The following is a 26,611-nucleotide window of genomic DNA, read 5'->3' on the forward strand; positions in this document are numbered from 1 at the left end:
GCCAGCAGCCCTGCGTACAGTGAGGTTTATTCGTAGCATGTGGTTTACAATGGTTTTTGGTTTTGAAAAAGCGTTAAAGCCACGAATCACAGGGCTCCCCATTCTGGTGGCTTCCTGGGCGGCTCTCTGGGAGGCGGGGGTGTGGTGAGTGCCCGCGGGGGCTGGTCTGGCGCTCATTTCTTGCCCTTGCCCTTCTCCTTGCCCTTCTTGTCCTTGTCCTTGTCCTTCTTCTTGCCCTTCTCCTTCTTGTCCTTGGCTTTGCTCTTGCTCCGCTTCCTCCTCTTGGACCTGAGCAGGGAGCGGACCAGGTAGCCCTTCCACACGGCCTGGATGACGGTGGCCGCCCGCACCATGCGCACCAGCTCCTGCTCGGCCTCCATCCGCTTCCTGGAGTTGATCTCCTGCTCCGCCCGGATCTGGTTGAACTCTTCCATCAGCACGTCGTGCTTCTGCTTCAGCTCCTCCAGCTGGGCCTTCTCCTCCTTGTAGACGGAGTCTAGTTCCTCATACTCGTCCTGGGTGGGGGTCAGGGGGTGGGGGTCACCAGACACAGAGTGCTGCCTGCCACCCTCCCAAGGGCGCCTCTGCCCCAGCGACGCCCCACGCCAAGCCTGCCTGCACCTGGGGCCAGGGTGGAATGAGAGGTGGTGGGGTCTGTGCTGGCTCGGGGGGGGGGCCCGACTGGAAGGACGGCAGGAGCAGGAGAGAACACAGCCTAGGGGGCAGGGACAGTGGGCTTCAAACCCCCCACTCGGCTGAGCCTGGAGGTCTTCACCTTTCAAGCCTTCCCTTTTCCTCAGCTGAGACAGGGGGGCAATTCCAGACCCAGGGTCGGGGGAGCTGTTTCCAGGATTAAGTGACAGGATGGACACGATGTACTGGATGTGGTGCCAGGCACATGGGGGACACTTAAAAAATGCCAGCTGCAGACACTGACGCCGTCTGTGCCACAAAGACACGCAGAGCAGAACTTTCTCAGGAGACGGAGTCCCACAGTCCTTCCTTATGTCTGCCTACAGTCTCTCCTGCTGTAATTTACACCTGTCTCCCTCCCTCCCTTCCACTAACACTTACCAAGCGTCTACCAGAAGGAAGCGCTTCCAGAGGACACACAGCTGAGTAGACTCAGTGTCTGCAGACAAGGAACCCAGCACCCCCCAGGACCGGAGAAACAGGGCATGGGCTGCCCCTGTCGCCCCTCCCTGGAGACAGAGTGCGGCCCCGACTCGCCCTATCTGAACGCACAGCTGACTGGGCCACTCAGGCTGAGCTCCCCTCCAGAGCTCGCCAGGCCTTCTCGGCCCTGAAGTGGGGGCCGTGGGCCACCGCTGTTATCACAGAGCCCGGGGAGGGCTTGAGGGCACCCCGTTTTGTAGGCTACCATTCCCTGAGCACCTCCTCCAGGCCATCTCCTGTGCTGGGTACAAGTTCTCATGACAAGGGGCCTCAGTGAATCCCCACCATGGTCCCAGCACCGGTATCACTCACCCTGTTGATCACCTGCAGAGACGGGCTCAGAAAGGTCAAGTCCCTTGCCTAAGGTCACACAGCTGGTGAGTGGCGCTAGAGGAGAACCTCCAGGTGACAGTGGGGCCCTCTTCCCTGACGTACCCCAGCCCCTGGCAGGCCCCAAGCACTCAGTGGGAACTTCCCGAGTGGCGAGGGGAGTGGTGGAGGCAAGCTCGTGCCAAGACTGTGGGGGATGTGCCATGGCGGCAGGAGCTGAGTGAGGAGGGGACAGACTATGGGATGTGGACACTAGATGGAGCCAAGATCGTGGGGCCCAGTGTCAGCCACTTAGTGGCTCACAGCTTCCGGCTCCTTCCTCCTTCCTCTCCCGCCTCTCCCCTCGCTGCCCTAGGCTAGACAAGCCCTTGAGCCTGAGGAAGGGGCTGGGAAGCCTCTCTGGGGAGGCCCCGAACTTGACAGACCATGGACCATCCTAGAGCTTCTCCTCCCATCCCCCTTCCCAGAGGATCTTGGGAAATACACTGGACAGACAGTTATGCAGCTACAAATACCTGCTTCTCGCCCATATCCATGTCATATTTCTGGATCCAGTTCTCGATTTCCGTCTCCACTTTATATTTCTTCTAAAAGAATTCAGTTAGTCAGTGTTCGATGGACTAATATCAACCATAAACAGCACTGAGCATTCTCTGCCTCAGCAGGCCCGGGGGGCGGCGGGGAGGCTCCTGTACACGCCTCACCGACCGAATCCACACGAGGTTGGTTCTCCCCCGTTTCCCCGGTGAGGAAACTGAGGATCGGATGTGCTTGCTCACTTGCCCACCATCACAGAGCCGATAGGCAGTAAGCCTGGACGTGAAGCCAGCAATCTGGCTCCAGAATATTCTACATGGAGGGAGCAGCCGGCGCCAAGGTCCCTGAGGCGGGAACAAGCTTGCGGTGTTTAAAGAACAGAAATCGAGCCAGTGTGGCTGGAAAGAAGTGGCCAAGGAGGAGCGTGGTCCCCGTGAGGTGCGAGTGAGAAGCCCTGTCCCCAGGGAAGGAGCTTGGATGCTGGCGTGAGGGAGACGGGAAACCGCTGGTGGATTCAGATGCAGAGGAGGGACGTGATCTAAGTTTGTTTTTAAAAGATCGGCTCCCATCCATACCATGGAGTGTCATTCAGCCATAAAAAGGAATGAAGTGCAAGTAAAGGCTACAAGGATGACCCCTGAAAACATGATGCCAAGTGAAAGAAGCCAGACACAAAAGGCCACGTGTTGTGTGATTCCATTTACATGACGTGTCCAGAACAGGCAAATCCGTTGAGACAGAAGGTAGATCCGTGGGTGCCAGGGGCTCGGGGAGGAGGGAAAGACTGGGGGGAGAAACTGCTCGATGGGTGCAGGGTTTCATGTCGAGGTGATGAGAATGTTCTGGAATTAGACAGAGGTGGTGGTTGCACAGTATTGTGAATGTGCTAAATGCCACTGAATTGTTCAGTTTCAAACGGTTAATTTTATGTTATGTGAATTTCACCTCAATTAAAACACAATCAGCTCCCTAGTCCTACAGAGCAAGGGTTTCTGGGTGCGTGGCTGGGCTGGCTGCAGGGCGCCTGTGACCCCCAGGACTCGCCCGCTGGGATGTGCGCGCGCAGCTGGGCCTTTGGATGGTCCCGCGCCCTCCTCCTCGGGGACGTTTCCCTGGGTGCTGGAGCAGGCCTGCCGTGGACTGAACCTCCCTCCGCCCCCTCCCCTGCCCTGGCGGCTCCACTGTCCCCGTCCTCCCGCTGCCCCAGGCACCTTCCTCAGCGCCTGCTCCGCCTCCCGGTTCTCCATGACCAGGCTGTGGAACTGCGAGCGCAGCAGCAGCAGCTCCTGCTGGATCTTGGCCACCCTGGCCTGCGAGGCTCGGAAGTCCGCCTTCTGCTGCTTCTCCGCCTCCTGCTTGGTGCGCAGCAGGCTGCTGTCCGAGAACCTGAGCACCTGCTGCAGGTGGTTTTTCAGTTCTTGGATCACAAAGTTCTCCTTCTCCACCTGCGCCGGGAGAGCAGAGCTGCACTAATACCCACATGGCCTCCGAGGAACCAGCCTTCACTGCACGCGCCCTCGGGGCGGGGTAGGCTCCCTGAGGCCTCGCCGCTCCCAAACCTACCCCCACCCCCTGAGGGAGACAGGGACAGCCTGACTACTGACGAGGAAACTGAGGCCCAAGGGGGTCAAGTCGCCTGTCTGGGCTTGTGCACCCGAGGCAGGATTTGAAGCCAGTTCTGTCCAACGCGGAGCCCATGTTCTTGGCATCCCCCTCTATTTCTTGGCATGAGTGAAGGGTGCAGGCGGGCCGGAGGGAGCCCGCAGGAGAGGTGTGGGACAGCAGCGACCCTCCCGCCCGGGGAAGTGCCCAGTTGGCAGAGACCCGTGGTGTGATGCATGAAGGGGGGAGGTAAACATACACCACAGGGATTGCCAGCGGCTCTCCCCTGGGGTCCTGGCTTGTCCCCTGCCCCCAGTCAGTCCTCAAACAGCAGCTGGGGAGGAGGATGGGGCTGCTTCATAAATGAGCAGCAAATGCTGATCACAACACTAGAGTCCACTCTGAATGCAGCAGCGGGGCTGTGATGGCTTCTGCCGGCAGCCTGGGGCAGGGGTCACCACAGCAGGGCCGCAGGGGTCTGAGCTCACTTCCTGCACACAGGGAGCGGGAAGGAAGGGGTGTCTTCGGGCAAGCCTATCCCGTGGGCACGGCCCCATGCTCTAGGTGCGGGCTGTGAGGGCAGAGGGTACTGTTAGCACTCAGAGTTTCCTGTGGACCCCACACACCTGCAGGGTGTCACCTCCTCCTTTGAACTGAGGTCCAATGGTGTGATGAAATTTGTCTGAAAAAATGGAATTTGACCCCAGATCTGTCCAACTTGGAAGCCCCAAGCTGGTTCCACCACCCAAATGGGACGAGCAAAGCCACTCGGGCCCTCTCCTTGTCCCTAGGTGCCATCTCTCCAATCTATGAGTGGCCTGCCCTGGCTGAGCACCCAGGAGCCTGTCATCTCTCCACTCAGCTGATAGTTACTACGACCCCCTTCTGTGCCAGGCTCACTGGGGACACAATGGAGGGCCAAAAGAGACAAAGCCCCTGTCCTCTTGTGGGGAGCCAGACCCAAATCAAATCATGGAGTAATCACCCAAATTTTTATCAACAAACTGATGAATGCCTTCAAGGACAAAATCAGTAAGAACATAAGGAAGGGGGGAGCTAGTGCCCGGGGCGGCGGGGGTTGGGGGAGGGCGCACATGACTTCCAAGGGCCTTGCTATTGTATCTGTCCCAGGGGGATGAAAATGGATGTGCGTGTGGCAGTGCTAGCCGGCTGGCCCCCGGGATCTGTGCAGAATGTTCGCTGGGAACGTGGCCCCAGCTATAGACCACCTTTCCCAGCATCTCTGGGTGTTGCCATGGACTGCACCGTATACTACCTCCCACGTCTAGAGGGCAGGACCAAGCCCGCTCTGCCCCTTCTGGCCTTCCTGCTGGCTGGACCGGTGGCCCCATGATGGGGAAAGCCGGAGCAGCCATCTAGGCCCACAGTTAGAAGTCCTGCGTGGGGACAGCCGAGAAGGCAGACGGAAGGAGCCTGGAGCCTGACAGCTTTACGAAGCAGAGCTTCCGTGCCGGCTCCAGCTTTTCCATTAGCGAGAGATACACTCCCATCTTGGCAAAGCCACTATTGCTTTGAGTGTCTGGCTAAAGCAGCCAGACCTACACTTAGACGCCACCTTAGAGGGACTTTGCAAGACTTTAGTGGGAATATGTGTGTGAAGCATAATACATACTATGTGTCCCCAAACGGTTATTATTTGGCTGGGATCATGTTATCATTTCCCTTCTGAAAAATTCTTCTGGAGCCTGCACCTGTCCCGCCTGCCCCTGGCCCTCAGGACGAGGCCTCCGAGGCCTAATCTCCCTGATCTGCCTCCCTCCCCCACCCCTCAGGCCTTCTTTCCTCCCTCTGGCTCACTGGCACTCTTTGCATTTCTGAACCAGCCAGGCTCGTTCCCATCTCAGGACCTATGTACACAACACCCTCCCCTGCACCTGGAACAGGGTCTGCAGAGGAAGGCCCATGGGGACCACATCTGGCCAGCCACCCGTGTCTGCGAATTCGGTTCTATCGGAACGTGGTCCACTCACTGACAGAGCCTTTACGGCTGCTTTGACACTATCATGGCAGAGCTGAGTTCAGCAGTTGCAACTGAGATTGCCTGGCCTGCAAAGCCTAAAGTATTTACTATCCAGCCCTTTGCAGAAAACGTTTGCCTACCCCTGGCCTGGAAGGTTCTTCCCAACCTCACTTGCCTGGTTCACCTTCTCTCATTGTTCATGTCTTGGCTTCAACATCCCTGACCCTTTTTGTCTAAGTTCAGTTCTCCTGCAACACGCTCTTATAGCATCCTATCCTAACCCTTCATTGTACTTCTCAAAACTGTAATTAAATCAGCTCTTTGAGACCTACCTTCCCCACCATGAACTCCATGAGGCTTGGACCAGGTGGGCTTATAAGACCTGGCACCAAGTAAGTGCTCAAAACAACATTTGCAGAGTAAACGATGAAAACAGCTCTCTAAATCACTGAGGGAAAACCCAACTGCCAAAAGACTTGGGCTCCTTCCGTAACTTGACCAAAACTGGGAAGCGCTACCTCCGCGTCCCTGTTCTTCATGCTGGCCGCCAATTCCCTTTCAAGGTCGTTGATGGTTTCCTGGTTCCTCCTGTTCTGTTTCCTGATGTCCTGTATGAACTGGGCCTTGTCTCTGGCTTCCATGGGGCTGGTGAGGAGCTTCTCAAACAGGAAGCCCCGCAGCTCCATCAGGCTGTCGACGAGCCTCTGGGCGCCTGCTCTTCGGCCCAGCGTCTGCGTCTGCAGGAGGCTGGCCGCCTGGGGGTTACTGAGCAGGAGTCTCAGGGTGTTCTTGGTGGACTCTCTGACCTGCCTCTTCAGCGGGAGGAGGGCAGACTTCTGCAGCTCTATGGAGAGGCGGCGGTCCCAGAGCACCCGCTCCTCCTCCAGCTCCTCCTCCTCCTGCACCTGCCTCTCTTTACGCTGCAGGTAACTCACGTTGTCCAGGAGGAGCTGGCACAGCTCCTCATGCTCTCTCACGGCCTTCATGATGCCCTCTCCCAACATCCTCTCCAGATCCTTGTTGCCGGAGGCCACATGTGACAGCAGCGTCACCAACTGCACCTTGTGGATGGTCTCATCCAGCACGGACATGATCCTCTTGGCCTCGATGGTGGTAAGTTTGGTACTAGATGGGACCAAGAGGTTTGGCGGCGAGGCTGGCTTCTTGGATGGCTCTGTCATCAGCCTTATTCTGTTGATGTCAGGGCCTTGGTGGAGGGGTTCCACGGTGAGGACGTCTAAAGCCATTTGATAAGCAGCCTTGCTTGTCTTTGTACGCCCTGGGAGGTTGAGACTTTGGGAGACTAGATGGGTCTCCTGCTTTTATTATCCCCTAGGAACCCTAGAAAGGAAGGGGTAAGCAGTTAGCAGAGCCGTGCTGACATTGGTAGGGCTGGTGTGGCCACAGCAGCCGTTGACTTGACGGGGAGAGTTCATCTCAGGCACTCTGCAGCTTTACACAGAACCTCTCGCTGGAAGTCATTTTTAGCTTTGTGACTGGGTTGGGGCCACAAGGGTAGGAGGACCAGCTGCAGAGGCGGGTCTCAGGCCCATGTGTCAGGCAGGGACCAACAAGGAATGCAGACATCACGCTAAGTATTTAAACACAGAAATCGGGTTACACTGGTGATGGAAGAGCTGAGAGGGCAATCAGGGGAAGGTGAAGCCACCTGGCAACTGCAGTGGCCGGAAGCCACCACGGGAGGAGGAAGTGGTGAGCATGGGGATCAGGGTCACCTGGGGGAAGCTGGGACCACAGCCATTTCCTGTCCAGGAGGAGCTGCTGCCACTGCTGGAAACACAGGCCAAAGCAGAGAGCGGGGGAGAAATACTCTGGTTTCTCCCTTCCTCCCGCCGTCCAATCTCACACCGGCGCCTCCCACTGGCCAAACCGAGTGGGAAACCAGCTGACAAGGGGCCTGGGCGGTGTGGCCTGCAGGGGTCAGCAGTCTGAGACACAGAGCCGAACAGGGACAGAGCAAACAGTGGCGCGAGAGCAGACAGGATGAGGACCAGTCCAGCACACATGCGCTGATTTTTAAGTATGGATTTAAAAAATCGGAGTGGGGATGAACAATGACTTCAAAATACTATATTTAAAAACTAGTTTCACTAAATGCAATGCTGTATCCTGGATTGGATCCTGAAACGGAAAAGGGACATTAGTAGGAAAACTAGTCAAATCCAAGTCAAGTCGATAGTTTGGTTGAGAGCATTGCACCCATGTTAATTTCCTAGTTTTGACAAACGCATCGTGGTTATGTAAGACGTTAACATCGGGGGAGATGAATGAAGGGCGTGTGGGAGTTCTGTACTATCTTTGCAACTTTCCTGTAAATCTACAATTACTACAAAATAAAAGGCTTACTTAAAAGACTGTTTCAGAAAAATTTATGGCAGCAACCAGAAGTCAAGCATTTATGTTGCCTACATGACTCAGGGGCTAAGAATACCAGCTTTGGAGCAGCCCCACTCGGGTTCAGATCCTTGCTGGGGGACCCTGGGCTGGTTCTCCAATCCCCCTGGGCTGGGCTGCCTCGGCCATAGGACAGGAACCCTCAGATCTGATAGGAAATTTCTGGTACAGGGCCTGGACACTGAGTGCTCAATAAATAACAATGAATATTATTAGCCCAGGAAAATTGAAATCCCAAGTCCAGGACGTCGGTGACTTCCCAGTCTGAGTCTCCGGGCCAGCTGGAGACCCGGATGTACCTAATGAACTCTACTGCTTAGCACACTGTGGGACGATGGACCGCACTGCATCCCCCCTCACCCAGCTCCTTTTTTATCCCTTGTCTCAGTGACGGCAATTCCGCCAGCCTAGTTGCTCAGGCTGGAAACCTGGGCACTGCCGCACGATTTTCCTTGCCCCCACACCTAGTCTGGCGCCCCGCTCTCTCTGAGTGCTCTCTCCTCGAGAGCTCCCAGGCCGTTCCCCCTCAACAGCCTCTCTGCCAGAGTTATGACCTTGCACTCTCTCCCTGGATGATTAAAAAGCTTCGTAACTGGTCTGCTTCCACCTGCTCCTGCTCCCTGCAATAAAGCTCACCCCTGGGGTCATCTGTCCGGGTATTTATTGAACCCCTGGGGATATAAAAGAGATGCAAGGGCTGGTCCCTGTCCTCTCAGAGTTTATAACCTGGTCTGAGATATGAAACACGCACACACGAAGGCTCAGCAGCTGTGGAAGGAAGGGGACAAAGGTGTAGTCACACAATAGGTCGAGATGATGACCAACCTTCAACACCAGAGTGGGGACTTTGGAGTTTATCTTACAGGAGATTGGGATCAGGAAAAGTGTAACAGCAGAAAATCAGATTTTTTAGAAAGATCTATCATAATGGATGATTTAGAGAGAAAGGGCTGGTGGCAGCAAGGATATTACAAACCTTGGGATTTTATAAACCTTCCACCTCAGGGCCTTTGCACACACTGTTTCTTCTTCCTGAAACACTGTTCTCTTTCCTCCTTGCCAAGTTAACTCCTTATACTCAGACCTTAGTTCAAGTGTCCCTTCCGCAGGCAACTCTTTCCTGGGCTTCCAGGCTGGGTCGAACTCTCATAAGGTTCTCATAAGGCCACACCCCTTTGTGGCAACTGTCCTCACTCCGTTCCCTCTTGCTTGCTTATACTGTAGAGGCTGGAAATACTTAATGCTTACCTTCTCAGACTCCTTTACAGCTAGGGGTGGCTATAAACACAGTTCAAGACAATGAAATAGAGAAGTTTTCTAGGGGTTCTGGGAAACTGCATAACTTCTTGATGCAGAAAGAAAGACATTGTTGGCTTCACCTCCATTCCCTGAATTTGGGCTTAATGCTGGAGCAATGGCAGCCATTTTGTGAACAAGAAGAAAAAGTTAAGAGAGTTACAGGAATGCTGCCCCTGATGTCATTGAGCCACTGGGCCTTCCAAGTGTCCATTATCTCTCACCCAGATGACTGTGATAACCTCTTCACTGGTCACCCTGCTTCTGCCCTCCTGCCCCACAGTCTCTTATCACAGCAGCCAAAGGGATCGTTTTAAAACGTCAGATCCTTTCACTTCTCTGCTCAAAACCCAGCTCACAACAGTTGATTGTTAAGATTGTAAGATGTCTGTGAGCTGGTTGTTAAACCATTGGTAGCTTGAAATCAGCCATGGTGGGAGTATTTATGCAATGGAAATTGGCAAATACCACAAATCAGCACCCCTCCCCTCCAAACCAGTTGTTACCAGCACACCACCACTTACAATGCTTCCCACCTCACCCAGAAAATAAGCCGGAGTCCTTACAATGAGCTAGAAGGCCCTACACAATCTGGCCACTGCTACCACTCACTCTTCTGCACCTAAATTCATCTTTTTGCTGTTCCTCGATTGTGTCAAACGTGCTCCGACTTCAGACAGGGCCTTTGCACATGCTGTCTCCCCCATCCAGAACATTCCTCTAAGTATCTGCAAAGCTGCTCCCTCGCTTCCTTCTCTGCTCAGATATCAGCGTAGCAGTGAGTGCTTTCCTGACACCTTCACAAAGTATAAACCCTCTCCTCCTGCCTGTCCCTCCCTCTCATCCTGGCTCCTTTTTCTCCAGGTGCAGCATCACATCAGACATCTCTACATGGGCCTGTTTGTTTATCGTTTGTCTTTCCCCCTCCCCTAAAAAGTAAGCCCCAATGAAGGTAGGAAGGTAGGAAGATGCTTTATCTGTTTTGATCACTGCACTGTTTCCATACCCAGCACTGAAAAAAACGGAGCATCCTCTTGGGGAGAGATCCGCTGGGTGGCTTACGGGCTCCCGGCGCCCGTTGGGTTTTCCTACTCTGCGGGTGTGAGAGATGTTTGGAAGAAACAATCATCAGGACTGGATGAGTGAGAGAGAGTGCCGAGTCTGGGTGAGTGGGAGACAAGGGGGTGGCCTTGCGGAACTAGGGGAATTGGGCGAAGTCTGGAATGGAGGACAAAGAGCTCAGCTTTAAACTCGTTGAGCTCCAGCCGCCATAACTGGAGCAGACAGTGGACAAGGGTCCTCGCCTTCCCGTGATCCATTTTCTCTTTGTCAGTGATGGCACCACATATTGTGCCAGACACATATTGTGATGTCAGACAGTTGTCCTTGGAGGAACTCATCCTCTCTCCCACCATGTGTAGCCTTAGTGGGCTCGCCCATCGAAGAACCCAGCTCTTGGGCAGCCCCAGTGACCTAGTGGTTAAGTTTGGTGTGCTCCACTTCAGTGGCATGGGTTCAGTTCCCGGGCCTGGACCTGCACACCACTTGTCAGTGGTCATGTCTTGGTGGTGGCTCACATACGAAACAGAGGAAGATTGGCACAGATGTTAACTCAGGGCGAATCTTCCTCAGCAAAAAAAAAAAAAAAAAAAAAAAGAAGACCCCTGCACTCTGCCTCCTAAGAATCCTGAAGAAGGACTCATGGTGGGGAAGTGGTGGGAGCTGATTCGTGCCAGTGGCCAGCTCCTGGAGATGCTGCTACCAAGATTCCCCAGAGCTGCCTTGGCTGCTGTGCTTCCGAGGCTCGGTCCTTCAGCTTTTCCTTCACCATGTTGCTTAGTCAGCGTCCGTTTCTGTTGCTTGCAATCAGAGAACCCTAGGCGACAAAATATTCTAGGCAACTGACAACGCGAGACCGGAGGGCTCCTGGGAGACCTTGGGGATGGAGATACAAAAGTGAGGGAGAGGCAAGAGAAAGCTGACACCACTAAAGTTATCTTCAGTTCACCAAACCCAAGAGGAAACAGAGAGAAGAGGAGGGAAGCAAAGAAACATCTAGAGTGACTACGAACAAGGGGGAAGGGCGGCCAGGGCAGGTGCTCAGGATGCTCTGGTCCTCAGCCAGGCAAGACGGATCCGAAATTAGAAGCCCCTGGGAGCTGCCACTGAGGCGAGAAGGGCAGCATCTTGCATCTGTCTGACTGAACCCACTTCCTGCTCCCATCAATCTCCTGAGTTCCTTTAAGGCTTCTCCTGAAAATAGTGCTTTAGGGACGGGCACGGAGCTTCCGCAGCCTCTCTGAGGATGAAGGATCTTTGCCCCACGGCCGCAGGCTGAATGTGAACAATGTTTAATGAACACGCTTCTCCCCATTGTCCCCCAAAGCTCTCAGGCATAAATCAAAACGCCTGAATTCTTCAGAGGTGGCGGCTTGAAGCGCAACGTTATATGAGATGTTTCCAATTTGCTTTCAGCCAGATTACCTCTTTTGCTTTAAAGGGCAAACTTATTTTCTTTGATTATGATGACGCTCATCACTTCCTGACAGCTCATTTGGGCGAACAAGAAAAAGCCGGCGGAACTAGAATCGGGGTACATGCATCCGACTCTTGAGGACAAAAATCACGGGACAATCTCTTTTCCTTGAATTCTAATATGATCATTTCACGTCCTTTTTAATGCCACCAACCTTAATATTTAAATCATTTCCAACTTAAGCCTCTCCTTTAAAAATTCCTGCCCCGAGAGTGAGGCAAGATGGGTAATGGATGGGGAACTTTAACTGGATCTTCCCTTTATTTGTCATTAATTCTGCTGATGAATTTTATAAATGGAAATATATCTTTATCATGCAAATTAGACCCCATCTTCATTCAGATGGGCTTGCTGGATATTTCATTACTTTCTCTCTCAGAACACTTTAAAAAAAAAAAGTTTGAGGTAAATTATATTGTTTTCCCCCTGGGGAGAAAACCCAATCCTGATAACTACCCCGCAAACCCAACACTGGGAAGTGGAGAAGTCAGAGGGTGTTAAAGAACCTGGAGTGTGTGCAGGGGGGCAGCTCATTTTAAGAGATGCCATTTTAATGTTAGCTAACCCTTGAGAATTTCTACGTGCTAAATGCCGTTCTAAATGCTCTACACGAATTAATTCGTTTATTCCTCACAACAGCCTTCTGAGGTCGGTGCTTTTACTGCCTCCATTTCACAGACGAGGAAAGGGAGGCAGAGGGAGGTTCGATGCCTCTCTTGGTTCATAGCTAGTAAGTGACAGATCAGGATGGCAGCCCAGGTGGTCTGTCCTGGGAGTCCACACCCGCAACCGCCGCTCTGTCCAGTCTCTCCATCTTCCGCTTGACTTCTAAGGTGGACAGAATGCAATGATTCTTTGCTGGTCCAATTTCAATGAACCCTGTCAAGGAGAGACCTGGGGAATAGATGTGTTCCAGTTCTTAGAGCATTCAATCCACTCAACAGCTACAAATACAAATATTCATATTTGTCATTACATCTATGAGCATATATATACCAGACTGGACCTGCCTTTCTTTCTGCTGCCACACACCGTTCCTGCTGGTGTCGTGTTCCTACGGGTGCACCAGGATTAGTCACAGCCTGCAACAATGGAGCTGTCACTCCATCCCTTTCTCCTCACTTCAGAAAGCTTATCAGAATAGAAGTGAGAGTGAGTGAATTATTTAGGGTAAGCTTTGAATCATCCCTCATTGATTTTTATATCTTTGAGTCAACCATTCACATACTTTGGAACATATTACCAGCGGATTACCAAGACCCACGTCATAAGTGATCACGACTCAGAGGTCACTGGCAGCGTGATGCCAGCCCACAGGGGCAGAGCTGACGGGCCAGGAAGGAGCCTCGAGACACTCAGTTCTGACTCAGCATTGCCCAAGTCTCTGGCACTCACGAGCCATCTTTGTCATTTCTGCCAAAGCTAAAGGCCAGGCTGTACTATTATTGACTCAGATTTTTTTCCTTTAGGTATACTTTGATTCTTAAGGACTTTTCATTAAAAAGGGAACTTTATGTCTGCACTGTAACTGGAAAAATCTGTATCGCTTTCCTTAAGCAGAAGGTAACAATGTCTACATCCTGATATTATTTCATTCTAGCTAGATACTGTTACCCAGGAAAGATGAGTCTGAGACCAGATCTCTGCTGTTAAAAGGCAAGATTAGCAAGTGGTAGGGAGATGCTATAGACGTACTAACAGAAAGAGAGAGGAGACAAATTACTCATGTCAGGAAGGGGCCATCACTACTGACCCCACGGACGTTAAAGACAATAAAGGAATATTATGGACAACTCTATGGCTACACATTTGATAACCTATATGAAATGGCCCAATTCCTTGAAAGACACAAGCTACCAAAACTCACACAAGGAGGAATAGAGAACTCTAATGGGCCTATATCTACTAAAGAAAGTTGAATCAATACTTAATAACCTTCAAAAACAGAAAGCACCAGGCCTAGATTATTTCACTGGTAAATTCTACCAAAAATTTAAGGAACAAATTATACCAATTCGCTACAATCTCTTCCAGAAAATAGAAGCAGAAGGAATACTTCCCAGCTGGTTCTATGAGGTTAGCACTACTCTAATACCAAAACAGACAAAGACATTACAAGAAAGGAAAACTACAGACCAATATTTCTCAGGAGCATAGATGCAAAAATCCTCAAGAACATATTTGCAAATTGAATCTAACAATCTATAAAAGGAATTATATACCATGACTGAGGTGGATTTATTCTGGGTCTGCAAGGCTGGTTCAGCATTCAAAAATCAATTAATATAATTCATCACACCAACAAGAAGAAAAGTCATATGATCATATCACTAGATGCAGAAAAAATCCAAATACCCATTCATTTTTGACAAATCCAGCACCTATTCATGACTTTTTAAAAAAGCCTCTCAGCAAACAAGGAATAGGGTGGAACTTCCTTAATAAAGAGCATCTACAAAAGAACCTACAGCTACCACCATACTTAATTGTGAGAAACTAGACGTCTCCCCTTTAAGATGAGGAGTAAGGCCAGGATGTCCCCTCTCACCACTCCTGTTCCACATTGTAGTAGAGGTCCCAGCTGATGCGATGAGATAGGAAAAGGAAATAAAACGTATACAGATTGAGGAGGAAGAAATAAAACTATCTTTGTTTACAGATGACACAATTGTTTATGCAGAAAATCCCAAAGAATCAACAAAAACACTCCTGGAATTAGTAATCAATTATAGCAAAGTTGCAGAATATAAGGTTAATATACAAAAGACTTATAACATCAAACTGAGGCTTTCTCAATGATGTAATTGGAATTAAAAAAGACTTTTTAAAACATTCTTCAGCACAGACTTCTCACCACGGGGCTGAAGTTTATTTAGTGCCACGATCTGTCTCAAACCAGATACGGCTGAATGAACAAAACCAACAAAACGCATTCTCCTTTGGTACCAGCCTTCCACTGAAAATTCACAGCACATGTGTTCCTAGGCAATTTAAGCATTTCTTCACTGATTCTTAGCTCCAGTTGATACTTTGTGCCTGCCTAGCTCCATTCGTGGTACTTCTCATGACTTGGCAAAAAAGGCTGTTTTCAGCTTAGTTGTGAGAGAGCTAAGAATGAATGGTGGAGAGTGGAAAATACACTTGGAGGTAGAGATGGCAGAGAGATATTTTCACAAGAGATGGAGCTCATGATCTTTATTTTCTACCCTAGTGAAAAAGTTGCAATTTCTACGTGATTGCAAATTGAATAAAGCCATGTTGTGGACTGCACAATTTGCATAGCTGATTTCATGTCCTTTTGATGGTCCCGTCATGTTTCTGAGAGGTCTGATTCCCACGCACCCATGCCTCCAGGCCCTAACACTGTCTGCTTCCTCCTTCCCCGATGTTCTTAGGACTCAAAGCTGTCCTTGGTGGGTATGGGAGTCCTGGTCGCTTAGTTCCGATTCCACCACCTACTTGCTTGGTTAATAGGTAGAGGTTTTGCCTTTGAAGTGGTAGGAATTTTCCTTTTGGCCTCAGGAAGATCTCACTGGCCTGTGAACCACACATCTGGCTTTCTTCAGGAGAAATTTATAGGCTTAATTTCAGCCTTCCAAGTCTAGCATGGGGAGAGTGCGGGGCTGGAAAGGGGCAGAAAATTCATGATGAAGACTGCTGTCCTAGCCACTATCGCACAGTGGGAGCTTGATGAATCACTGTTGAACAAACCAAGAGATGGCAAAGCCAGCTTTACCAAGAGGCCTGTTTCCCCCAGGGAGATGCTGGCATAACAGGATAATGTTATTTCACAAAATATGTTATGTCCTGAGTTAGAACCAGAAAATAATGCCATATTTTAATAGCGAAAACTGGGGGCCAAGATTTGGCCTATGTGTTGTTTCCCATCCCTGTGGCTTGGAATTTTAAAATAAAAGATTTAAATCAAATTTGTGTTTTCTTTTTCATAGTTTAGTTGGGTTTTTTCTATCACCACTTTTGGACTATCACTCAATCCTCTCTTGTCCTTTTTGCGAACCCACGTTTTGTGGATTGTATTTGGTTTGCAAAAGATTCCCAGGCTGGAGCCATTGCAGAGAAGGCCGGAGGCATTAACAGACGGGACCTCATCTGCGGTGATGGCTCTGAGGCCGCAGGCTCCAGTTTATCCCGTGCTTTGGAGACAGAGGACACTGGGTAGCGACTGAGGTTGGGAGAGAATGTGCTCCTGGGGACAGATATCTAAGCTGCCGGTTACAATGAACAGCTCACTACCCGCCACTGGCCACAACTATAGCCCTGGGCAAATCCACTGGACTTTCTGGGCCCTCATCTCTGAAGTGGAAAAGAAAAACAAGAGCCTACTGCACGGTGACTAAGTCTGTGGGTTCCGGCGTCAGACAAACCCGGAGTCCAATTCCAGCGGATCACCACTTCCTCACTGTGTGGCTCTAGGCAAGTCGATCAACGTCTCTGAGCTTTGGCTTCCTCATCTGTGAAGTGGGGACAGTAATGTAACACAAACTGGACACAATTGCCGGGAGTATGAAATGAAGCGCTGGCTCAATGATGTTTAGCTTTTATTACAACTTCAAAAATGATATAATTTCATCTTAACGTTTGGATCCTTCTTAAAATAAAAGATGCGATTTTCCTCAAAATAGTGTATATGTTTTTGTGCAGAAGGGTTTATAAAGAGCCAAAACGGAAGCACTGTTTACTCCTTTTTACTATATCTGTTTTACATTTTGCTGGTTTCTACATCATTCATGCTTTTCTGTTCATGGTGGAGGAGGACAGAGATCCCGCAAACTACTTGCCATTTTTCGGCTTCCTGCTCCTTACAAATTATTTCATGACGATTCTTAATTCCTCTGTCAGTTACAGTGTAGCTTTGGGGGTGTTTATTTCTGGTGACATCCCACTGCCAAGGGGATTGTTTTGGTCTTTCAGACAGAAGGAAGAAGTTCCCAGCAGTGAATTTAGATTCTTCTAAAATAAACTTCCTCTACTTAAAAAAATATATTTAAATCATAACCTTATAAAATGCAAAACACTGGCTTTTCCTGACTGACAGATTATGTGGAAGAAGTGTCTTTTTTAAACCGAGAGCTGTGTCCCTTTAGAGAGTGAAATCAACTCGCCCATTAAAAATAAATGAAAGAGAATAGAAAATATTAATGTGTGTTGCATGTAGTAAGTATTCACTCGTAATTAAACACTTGTGTGCTGGGGCCAGAAGGAAAACGTATTTCTTTGTCTGGTTTGTGGCTAAAGAAACAACCTGTGTTTGAAAGACCCCAAGTTAAAGGTATTTTATCGGTGAAGGACATAAACTGCTGCTATTATTTGCGAGCTGAGATCAAGGAGATGCTTTTCCCTGATTCTCTGTGTTTCAAATGATCTCGATTTTTATTCACTTTTGTTTTCAGTTCCACTAAACAGGGCCTCCAGGGAAAAGGGGTGTGTGTGCATGTGTGTGTTTAGTGTGTGTGTGTAGCATTTGTCCTGTATGAAAATACCAGTAGAAAGAGTTTCTCAGGTGTAGCAGCACCCCGGCCTCCACCCACTCGATGCCATAGCACCTTTCTTCCATCACCTCTTCTGACCAGTTGGAAACAAAATGTCTCGAGACATTGCCACATGTCCCTGCTGGGAAGGGCAGATGCCCGTGGCTGAGAACCGCTGTTCTAGACCACAGGGGGCTTGCACGCCCATACGACTCCCACGTGCCCATCCTAAGGCCAGCGCTCCATCCAGGTTCATAGGAAGGCTAGTCCGAGTCTAGCCCAGCGGCACTCGACAGGCTGACCTCTGTGCCATCTAAGGCCACCATCAGTTACAGAATCAAGATGAGAGGCACAAGCTGGGTGTCGGGAGACCCGGGTGCATGACTCTGCCCTGCCTGGGGCTCTTGGAATACGCCTGGGAAATCCCTCAGCTCCCTGGCACCTGGGGATCTGGCACCTGTCCTGGCCACATCAAAAGGGAGCTGGGTGGAGGACAGATGACTCAATCGGTGGGAAAGCCCTTTGGAGAGTTAAACCCCTCTTCAAAGGGGAGAGATTATTATACGTCGAGGCCTAAATCAGGGGGTGCATCGGCCTCAGCACCCTGAACTCTCCCAGGGAGAAAGGGGGTGCGGGGAGGAATTAGCCATCGAGCAGGCAGGGAAGACCAACCCTTTAATTCAGCTTTTCAGTGTAAGCCGAGTGCAAAGCCCAAGCTAAAACCCCAGGCTTGACATCTGAGCACGTCTGTCTGGAATGGGCTGCCTCGCCCAGAGGCAGGGCACAGCTCCGTCTGGGATGCCCTGGGCAGCCTGTCCAGCCAAGGGAGGGACACTGATGCTATGACATCCAGCTGCTGTCCAAAGGCTGTTTCAGCTTTCCAGGCGGAGGGTGCGGTCTCGGGTCAGATGCTACTAACAACCTTTTTACATTCAGACAAGGCATGAGCAGTGACCTCAGAACTCACCCTTCTCTCCTGACTTTCCCACCATTTCCCCTACTTGCCCTGGTTATCCGGTTGGTTATGAGTCTCACTTCCTCTCGATCGCCTTCCAGGGGGACCAGGGAGCAAAGCAGTCGCCCTGAGTTGATGGGTTAGCTCATGCAGCCTCAGCGGCTTCCCTCATTGCTTCCGAGGAGAAATCGAAGGCTCCGGGAGGTGTCTTAAGCAGGGAGTGCGTGACAAGACCAGATCTGCAGCGGGGAAATTGTGGCCAAAGGCTTGGCAGGTGCAAGATGGAGAGAGGATCAGCTTAGGAAGGCTGTCACAGTGTCCAGGGGAGAGACCAGGGTGGCCTCACCTGGGTACAAGGCAGTGGACAGGCTCCAGAAATACTGAGACAGTAGAAGGAATGGGAGGAGGCAAAGGATTGGATGTGGAGAATGAAGGGGAGGGAAGAGTTAAGGATGATGCCCAGGGTTCTGGCTCAGGTTACTGTTTGGATCCTTGTGGTATTCACCCAAAAGGTGAAGACTGGAAGAGAAGAGGGGCTGATGGGTTGGGGAGTCTATTGATGCTAGAACATGCTATCCATTTACCAAGTCTTGAAACTATGGGGCTGCATGTGCCCAGAGGGGCGCCTCTTCCTATGTCACACCAAGGCACTGCACAGACCAGCAGCCGCCTGGGTGGGACGGCGATCAAGAGATGTGCGGCAGTGATTGGACATCCGGAGTAGACGTCAAGAAAGACCCGGAAAGGAGACATAGGAATGTGAGAGCCGTCGGGGACTAAGTGCATGGTACTTATCACAGGTGTAATTATGTTCCCCACAGCTCTACTGAGGTATAATCTACACACCATAAAATTCACCCACTGTAAGTGTACAACCCAAATGACTTTTTCGTAAGTGTATAAAGTCATGCTGCTTCAGCACAAAATTTCCCTCACTGTCCAGGATTCCCATGAGCTAATTTGCAAACAATTTCTGTTCCTACCACATTTAACTTTCCTGGATAAATCACCTAAATGAAGGCACAGAAATGGATTCGTACAATACGCAATCTCTTGCATCTGACTTTTTGGTTAGCACACTGGTTTTCAAGCAAAGGGGCAACTTTGACAGGAGACACTGACAATAATTTGGAGCTATATTTGGTTGTTACAGTGGGAGAGGGGGCTACTGGCATCGAGTGGGTAGAGGCCAGGGATGCTGCTAAACATCCTGCGGCACACAGGACGTCCCCCACAACGAGAATTATCTAGCCCGAAATGTCAATATTGCCGAGGTTGAGAAAACTTGACTTAGCATAATGTTTTTGAGGTTCATCCATGTATCAGTATTTTGTTCCTTTTTATTGCTGAATAGCATTCCAATAGTGTTCCATTAGTATCCCATTGTGTGGAAATATCACAATTTGTTTATCCATTCACCTGTTGAAGGACATTTGGGTTGTTTCCAGTTTTTGGTGATTATTAATAATGCTGCTAAGAACATTCATATATGTCCTTGTGTGGACATATGTTTTTATTTTTCTTAGGTTGAATCCTAGGAATGGAATTGCTGAGTTGTATGGTAATTTTATACTTAACTTTTTAAGAAATTGCCAAGAAATATTTCAAATTGGTTGTACCATTTTATGTGCCCACCAGCAAACTAAGAGAGTTCCAGTTTCTCCATATGTATACTGATACTTGGCAATGGCTGTCTTTTTGAGTTTTAAATATTTATTCAACTCTCTTGCTAGTTTTAAAAATCGGGTTGTTTGTCTTCTTATTGAGTTGTAAGAGTTATTTATACATTATCAGATATAGCCTTTTATTAGATACATGATTTGCAATTATTTTCTCCTTGTCTATGGCTTGTCTTTTCATTTTCTTGTGAAAATGTCTTTTTTTTTTTTTTTTTTTGGTGGAAGATTAGCCCTGAGCTAACATCTGCCTCCAATCCTCCTCTTTTTGCTGAGGAAGACTGGCACTGAGCTAACATCCATGCCCATCTTCCTCTACTTTATATGTGGGATGCCTACCACAGCATGGCGTGCCAAGCAGTGCCACATCCGCACCCGGGATCTGAACTGGCGAACCCTGGGCCGCCGAAGCGGAACGTGCGCACTGGGTTGGCCCCGTGAAAATGTCTTTTGAAGCTCACAGTTTTTAAAAATTTTAATCAAGTCCAATTTATCAATTTTTTCTTTTATGGCTCATAATTTGGTGCCATATCTAAGAACTCTTTGCTAAACCCCAAATCATGAAGATTTTCTTCTATCTTTTTAAGAGTTTATAGTTTTAGATCTTACATTTAGGCCTATGACCCATTTTGTGTTCATTTTTGTGTGTTGTGTGAGGTAAGAGCCTCAGTTCATTGTTCGGCACATCCAGTTGTACCAGCACGGTTTGTTGAAGAGACTATCTTTTCTCCACTGAATTGTTTTGGTACTCTTGTTGAAAATAAGTTGACCGTAAATGTAAGGGTTTATTTCTTGTCTCTCAGTTTTGCTCCACTGACTTATACGCCAATTCTTAGGGAGATGCCACATCGTCTGGATTACTGCAGCTTTAGGGGAAGTTTTGAGATGGGATAGTGTAAATTTTATCCCAACTTTGTTTTTCTTTTGAAAACTGTTTTGGTTATTCTAGGTTCTTTGCATTGACGTACACTGTGAGATCTTCTTGTCAATTTCTACAGAAATGCCTGCTGGGATTTTGACAGCTGTTGTGCCGAATCTACAGATCAATTTGGGGAGAACTGACATCTTACCAGCGTTGAGTCTTCCAAACCATGACATGCTTCTCCATTTATTTAGATCTTTAATTTTCTTAGCAACACTTTGTTAACTTTATTCTAGGTATTTTATTCTTTTTGATGTTATTGTGAATGGAATTATTTTCTTAATTTCATTTTCTGTTTGTTGCTAACATATATATTTAAAAATGTATATAAACACAATTGATTTTTAAATATCATGACCTTGTTAAATTCGTTTATTAGTCCTAGAGCTTTTTGTGAATTCCTAAGGCTCTTCTACATATAGCATGACGTCATCTGTGAATAAAGACAGTTTTACTTCTGCCTTTCCAGTCTGGATGCCTTTAATTTCTTTTCTCCTCCCTCATTGCACTGACTAGAACCTTCATTCAGTAAAGTGTTTTTTTTTTTTTTTTTTTTTTGAGGAAGATTAGCCCTGAGCTAACATCTGCCAATCCTCCTCTTTTTGCTGAGGAAGACTGGCCCTGAGCTAACATCCGTGCCCACTTTCCTCTACTTTATCCATGGGATGCCTGCCACAGCATGGCTTTTGCCAAGTGGTGCCATGTCCGTACCCAGGATCCAAACCGGCAAACCCCGGGCCGCCAAAGCGGAATGTGCGAACTTAACCGCTGCGCCACTGGGCCAGCGCCTCAGTAAAGTGTGGAATAGAAGTGATGAGAATGAGCATCCTCGCCTTGTTCCCAACCTTCGGGAAAACCAGTATGTATGTGTTAACTGTGGGCGTTTGTAGATGTGCTTATCAGGTTGAGAAAAGTCCCTTCTATTCCTAATCTATCGAGAGTTTTTATCAGGAGTGGATGTTGGATCTTGTCAAATGCTTTTTCAGCATCTATTGCTATGACCTGTGATTTTTTTCACCTATTCTATTAATATAGTATATTACATTAATTGTTTATCAAATGTTAACACATTCTTGCATTTCTGGAATAAATCTCACTTGATAATGGTCTAATCCTTTTTATACGTTGCTGAATTCGGTTTGCTAGTACTTTTCATCTATGTTCTTGAGGGATATTGGTCTGGAGCAGGAGTTGGCAAATTCTTTCTGTAAAGGGCCAAAGAGTAAATATTTTTGGCTTTGTGGCTGTATAACCTCTGATGCAACTACTCGCCTGTGCTGTAGAGCAAGAGCAGTCATAGACAATATGCGAACCAATGGGCGTGTCTGTGTTCCAATAAAACTTTATTTACAAAAGCAGGTGACAGGCCACATTTGGTCTAACCCTTAGTCTGACGTTTTCTTGTCATGGGATGTCTTTGTCTGGCTTTGGCATGAGGGGTAATACTACCTTCACAGAACGAATGGGAAAGTGCTCCCTCCTCTGTTTCTGAAAGAGTTTGTGAAGGATTAGCATTATTTCTTCTTTAAGTATTTGATGGAATTCACCAGTGAAGACATCTAGCTCTGGGCTTTATTTTGAAGGAAGATTATTTATTTCTAATTCAATTTCTTTACTTGTTATAGGTTTATTCAAATTTTCTCTTTCTTCTTGAGTCAGTTTTAATAATTAGTTTTTCTAGGAATTTGTCCATTTCATCTAAGTTGTCTTATTTTTTAGCATAAAGTTGTTCATAATATTCCTTTATATTTCTCTTAGTTTCTGTAATTCTGATTTGGGTAATTTGTTTCTTCTCTCTTATTTTCTTGGTCAGTCTAGCTGCATTTTCCTGATGTACTGACCTTCCTCTCAATATAAAATGTCCCCCTCTTTGCTCTAATAACATTTCTTGTTTTAAAATAAATTTTGTCTGATAGCAACATAGCCACTCCAGGTCTCTTATGGTTACTGTTTGCATGGATTCCAATTTTTCACTTTCTTCTTCCTCTTCTTTTTTTTTTTTTTTTGCTGAGCAAGATTAGCCCTGAGCTAACACCTGTGCCAATCTTCCTCCACTTTATATGTGGGTCACCACCACAGCATGGCTGAAGAGTGGTGTAGGTCTGCGCCCAGGATCCGAACCAGCAAACCCAGGCAGCTGAAGTGGAGTGCACTGAAATTAACCACTATGCCATGGGACAGGCCCCTCAATTTTTCAGTTTCAACCTATTTGTGTCTTTGAATCTGGGCATCTCTTATAGCCAGCATACAGTTGGTTCTCACTTTTTTAATCCAGTCTGACGATCTCTGCCTTCTGCTTGAAGTGTTTTTTTCCATTTACATTTAATAACTCACATAAAATTATTCATATGGTTGAATTTACGTCTGCCATTTTGCTATTGTTGTTTATTTTTCTCATCTCGTGTCTTTTTTTGTTCCCCTGTTACTTCTTTACTGTCTTTTATAGTATTAAATATATTTTAGCCCACTATTTTGACTCCTTTGTTGATCTTTAAACTATTTTTTTGAGTTATTTTCTTAGTGGTTGATTTAGGGATTATAATGTGCATCTTAATGATCACAATCTATTTTAGAATAATACTAAATATTTTCTATTTGATAAGTCATTGTTATCCTACCATTTTTAAATTCTGTAAACATGGTTTCCTTTAGTTCTTTGAACACATTTATAATAGCTTCTTTGAAGTCTTTGTCTGCTAAAGCCAACATCTGGGGACACACAGAGACAGTTTCTATTGACTGCTTTTTTTCCTGAATATATTTACATGTCCTTGTTTCTTTGCACATCTCACAATTTTTGTTGAATACTGGAAATCTTAGATAACATTTGTAGCAACTCTGTGTTCTGATTTTTTTCCTCCTAATGATTGTTGTTCTTCTTACTGTTTTCCTTGGGTGTTTGGTAAGTTACGTCCCGTTTGGTAAGTTACTAAATCTGTCAAGTTGGTCTCCTCCACCATGTGCAGCTACAGATGTCTCTGCTCAACTTTTTTTCTTATTTTTTATTTTATTTTATTGTTTTGAGGAAGATTGGCCCTGAGCTAACATCTGTGCCCATCTGCCTCTACTTTATGGGTGAGATGCCTGCCACAGCATGGCTTGATGAGCAGTGTGTAGGTCCACACCTGGGATCCAAATTGGTGAACCCTGGGCTGCTGAAGCAGAGCACGTGAACTTAATCACTATGCCACAGGGCCTGCCCATCTTATTTTTATTTTTAAACCTGGCTTCCTAGGGGTCACCCCTGTGTCTGCACAACTTAGTATTCAGCCAAAAATTGGTCAGGGGTTGTGCTCAAACACTTTGAGCCAATAAGGCTTCCGATGTCTGCTGGCGAGTGCAGTCCTTGTTCAGGTCATTTTCCAGTCTGCCTTGACTTTTAGTTTCTGCTGGAAGCCCTCGTGTCTCCTCTGCTCGTCTACACAGGCTCCAATGGCCAGGGACATGTAAGTGTCTGGGGCTGGTCTGGTCTCTGCTACACACATGCATAACCCCTGGCCAACCAGAATATGTAGATAGCTTATCTACGGCTCCCTCACTTCCCAGAATTCTAAGTCCACTATTGGCCCCAAATAGGATTGCAACTGTGGACTCCTGGAGCTGCTGGTCTTCCCTCTTCTCTTGCCACCAAGATTATCACTTTAGCCAACAATGCTCCAAATCGAGTGAGCCCCATCAGACAGTGACAGTGAAGCTATTGGTTTTCATGGGTTACTTGTCCTGGTTGAACTATCATACCAATAGAACGAAGGGTGGGGAAATTGGTAAGTACCCAATTGGTCAGCCCCAGGTAGGGACACCACAAACTTAAAGTTCCGTAGTTTTCATGAATAAACGCTCTCAGTTTGTTGTATGCCTTTGGTTGGTTTTCAGAGTCCTAACATAGCACTAGATAGTTTTGTCCAGCTTTATAGTTGCTTTTTTTTATTGCGGTAAAATATACGTAACATAAAGTTTACCATTGTAACCATTTTTAAGTGTACGGTTCAGTAGCATTAACACTGTTACATTCACACTATGTGTAACCATCACCACTATCCATCTCCAGAACTTTTTCACCATCCCAACTGAAACTCTGTATCCATGAAACACTAACTCCCCATTCCCCCTCCCCCCAGGCCCTGTCAATCACTATCCTACTTTCTGACTCTATGACTTTGACTATTCTAGGTACCTTATATAAGTGGAATCATCCAATATTCATCCTTTTGTGTCTGGCTTATTTCACTTGGCATTATGTTTTCAAGTCTCATCCATGTTCTAGCATTTATCAGAATTTCATTCCTTTTAAAGGTTGAATACTTTTTTATTGTATGCATACCACATTTTGTTTATCCATTCATCAATCAATGGACTATAATTGCTTTTCAAGGAGAGGATTTTGTTGATGTCCTCATTCCATCATTCTGGAAGTGACTCTCCACATTCATTCATTCAAATACATTCAAAATCTAATTTTACATTTATCTGTCTGTTATTTGATTAATGACTATCTCCCACATTAGACAAGCTCCATGGGGAGGAGAAATGAAGTTTTTTATTAGTTGCTCTACCCCAGCACCCAGTAGTAGGCACTCAGTAAATACTTATTGAATATATGAATATTTAAGAAATGAAATGAGATAATTCTCTTGGAACTACTTTAAGGAGGAAGAGTAGTTTTAGAAAAAAAAGTTGCTATTATTTAATGAGCACTTACTATGTGCTGGGATCCATGCCAAGCTCTTCACTGCCTCACCTCATTCAGTCCTCACAACAAACCCTTTGTCTTAAGTATATACAACGAAATCACATTTTAAGGACAAGGATGGGAGTTAAGTTCTAAAGTTAGTACAAAAGGCAAAAATCGGTAGAATCAATATGACTCAATTTAAACACTCTGTCAAGTGAGACGCCGTTCATTGCCTGCTCAGCCTGGAATGTGTATGGTCGTTGGGTAGAATGGTAGGGGACTTATAAACCGCCCTCTCACACCCGTCACCTATGTTTGACTTGAAATGAGTTAATTCTGATGTGACTCCACTTGACTGGTATCATCCACGTTTTACGGACAAGGAAGCGGGACCACGAAGTGAACACGTGGAGGGGCAGAACAGAGGTGGAGACACCGAAGAGGACGTGCAGTGGTCCTTGCAGGTGGTCGAGAGGGAGGTCCAGACCGAGGCGGCGGCTGGGGAGCAGGGTCCTGGGGCGGGGACAGGATCGCCGGGCGGGCTACGGATTCCTTAGGGAACCAAAGGATAGCGGGCTAGACCCCATGCCACATCTCCCCCTCATCGCCAGCCCTTTCCCAGCTGGTCACTCACCTGCTCGCAGAGCGCCTTGTTTCTCTACCCACAGTTACCTCCGCGGTACCTGCGTTGCTAGGTTACCCGCCAATCTCAGAGGGCGGGACTCGGCACTGACTGACTTTCCTTTTCACCATTCAATTCCCTGTTCCTCTCAGTTCACCGCACCTCCTGAGGCCTGACCAATCAGAAGCACCGTCTCTCCAGCTCTTCACCAATTGAAAGACTCGAGACTCCCTCTGGGTCGGGCTGAACGAGTGAGGCGGGGAGGTTGGGGGGAAGGGGCGGAGCTTCTTAAGTCCCGCCCCTTCACGAGGAGGCGGGCGGGGAGTCTTACAACACCAGAGGGCGAGAGCTGGAGAAGGACGTGAGGCTTGGCCAATCATAGCCCACCAGGGCAGCCTAGAT

General features: G+C 47.9%; 1 protein-coding gene across 2 annotated transcripts; it reads right to left on the minus strand.

Moving 5' to 3' along the window:
• Nucleotides 1-2: 2 nt before the first annotated feature.
• On the minus strand, nt 3-26,430 carry IQCD (IQ motif containing D). Of its 2 annotated transcripts, none has more exons than XM_014858630.3 (5): nt 26,222-26,430; nt 6,145-6,967; nt 3,255-3,488; nt 2,022-2,093; nt 3-515 (listed from the first exon to the last, which is right to left on the minus strand). In XM_014858630.3, the coding sequence occupies exons 2-5, from the start codon at nt 6,871-6,873 to the stop codon at nt 174-176; spliced, it is 1,377 nt and encodes a 458-aa protein (XP_014714116.1). In that variant the 5' UTR covers nt 6,874-6,967; nt 26,222-26,430; the 3' UTR covers nt 3-173. The 2 variants fall into 2 exon arrangements, with proteins under 2 accessions (XP_014714116.1, XP_044631771.1); XM_044775836.2 differs by having other exon boundaries at nt 15-515; nt 2,022-2,090; nt 26,222-26,348.
• Nucleotides 26,431-26,611: the final 181 nt, after the last annotated feature.

The sequence above is a fragment of the Equus asinus genome, chromosome 8 (genome assembly GCF_041296235.1).
Source record: "Equus asinus isolate D_3611 breed Donkey chromosome 8, EquAss-T2T_v2, whole genome shotgun sequence".
Lineage (NCBI taxonomy): Eukaryota > Metazoa > Chordata > Mammalia > Perissodactyla > Equidae > Equus > Equus asinus.

Coding starts and splice junctions, on each gene's coding strand:
- IQCD (XM_014858630.3), bottom strand. CDS start 6,873: ATGGCTTTAGACGTCCTCACCGTGGAACCCCTCCACCAAGGCCCTGAC. Junction 3,489..6,144: donor TGAAGAACAGGGACGCGGAG/GTAGCGCTTCCC, acceptor CTCCCGGCGCAG/GTGGAGAAGGAGAACTTTGT. Junction 2,094..3,254: donor CGGAGCAGGCGCTGAGGAAG/GTGCCTGGGGCA, acceptor GAATTCTTTTAG/AAGAAATATAAAGTGGAGAC.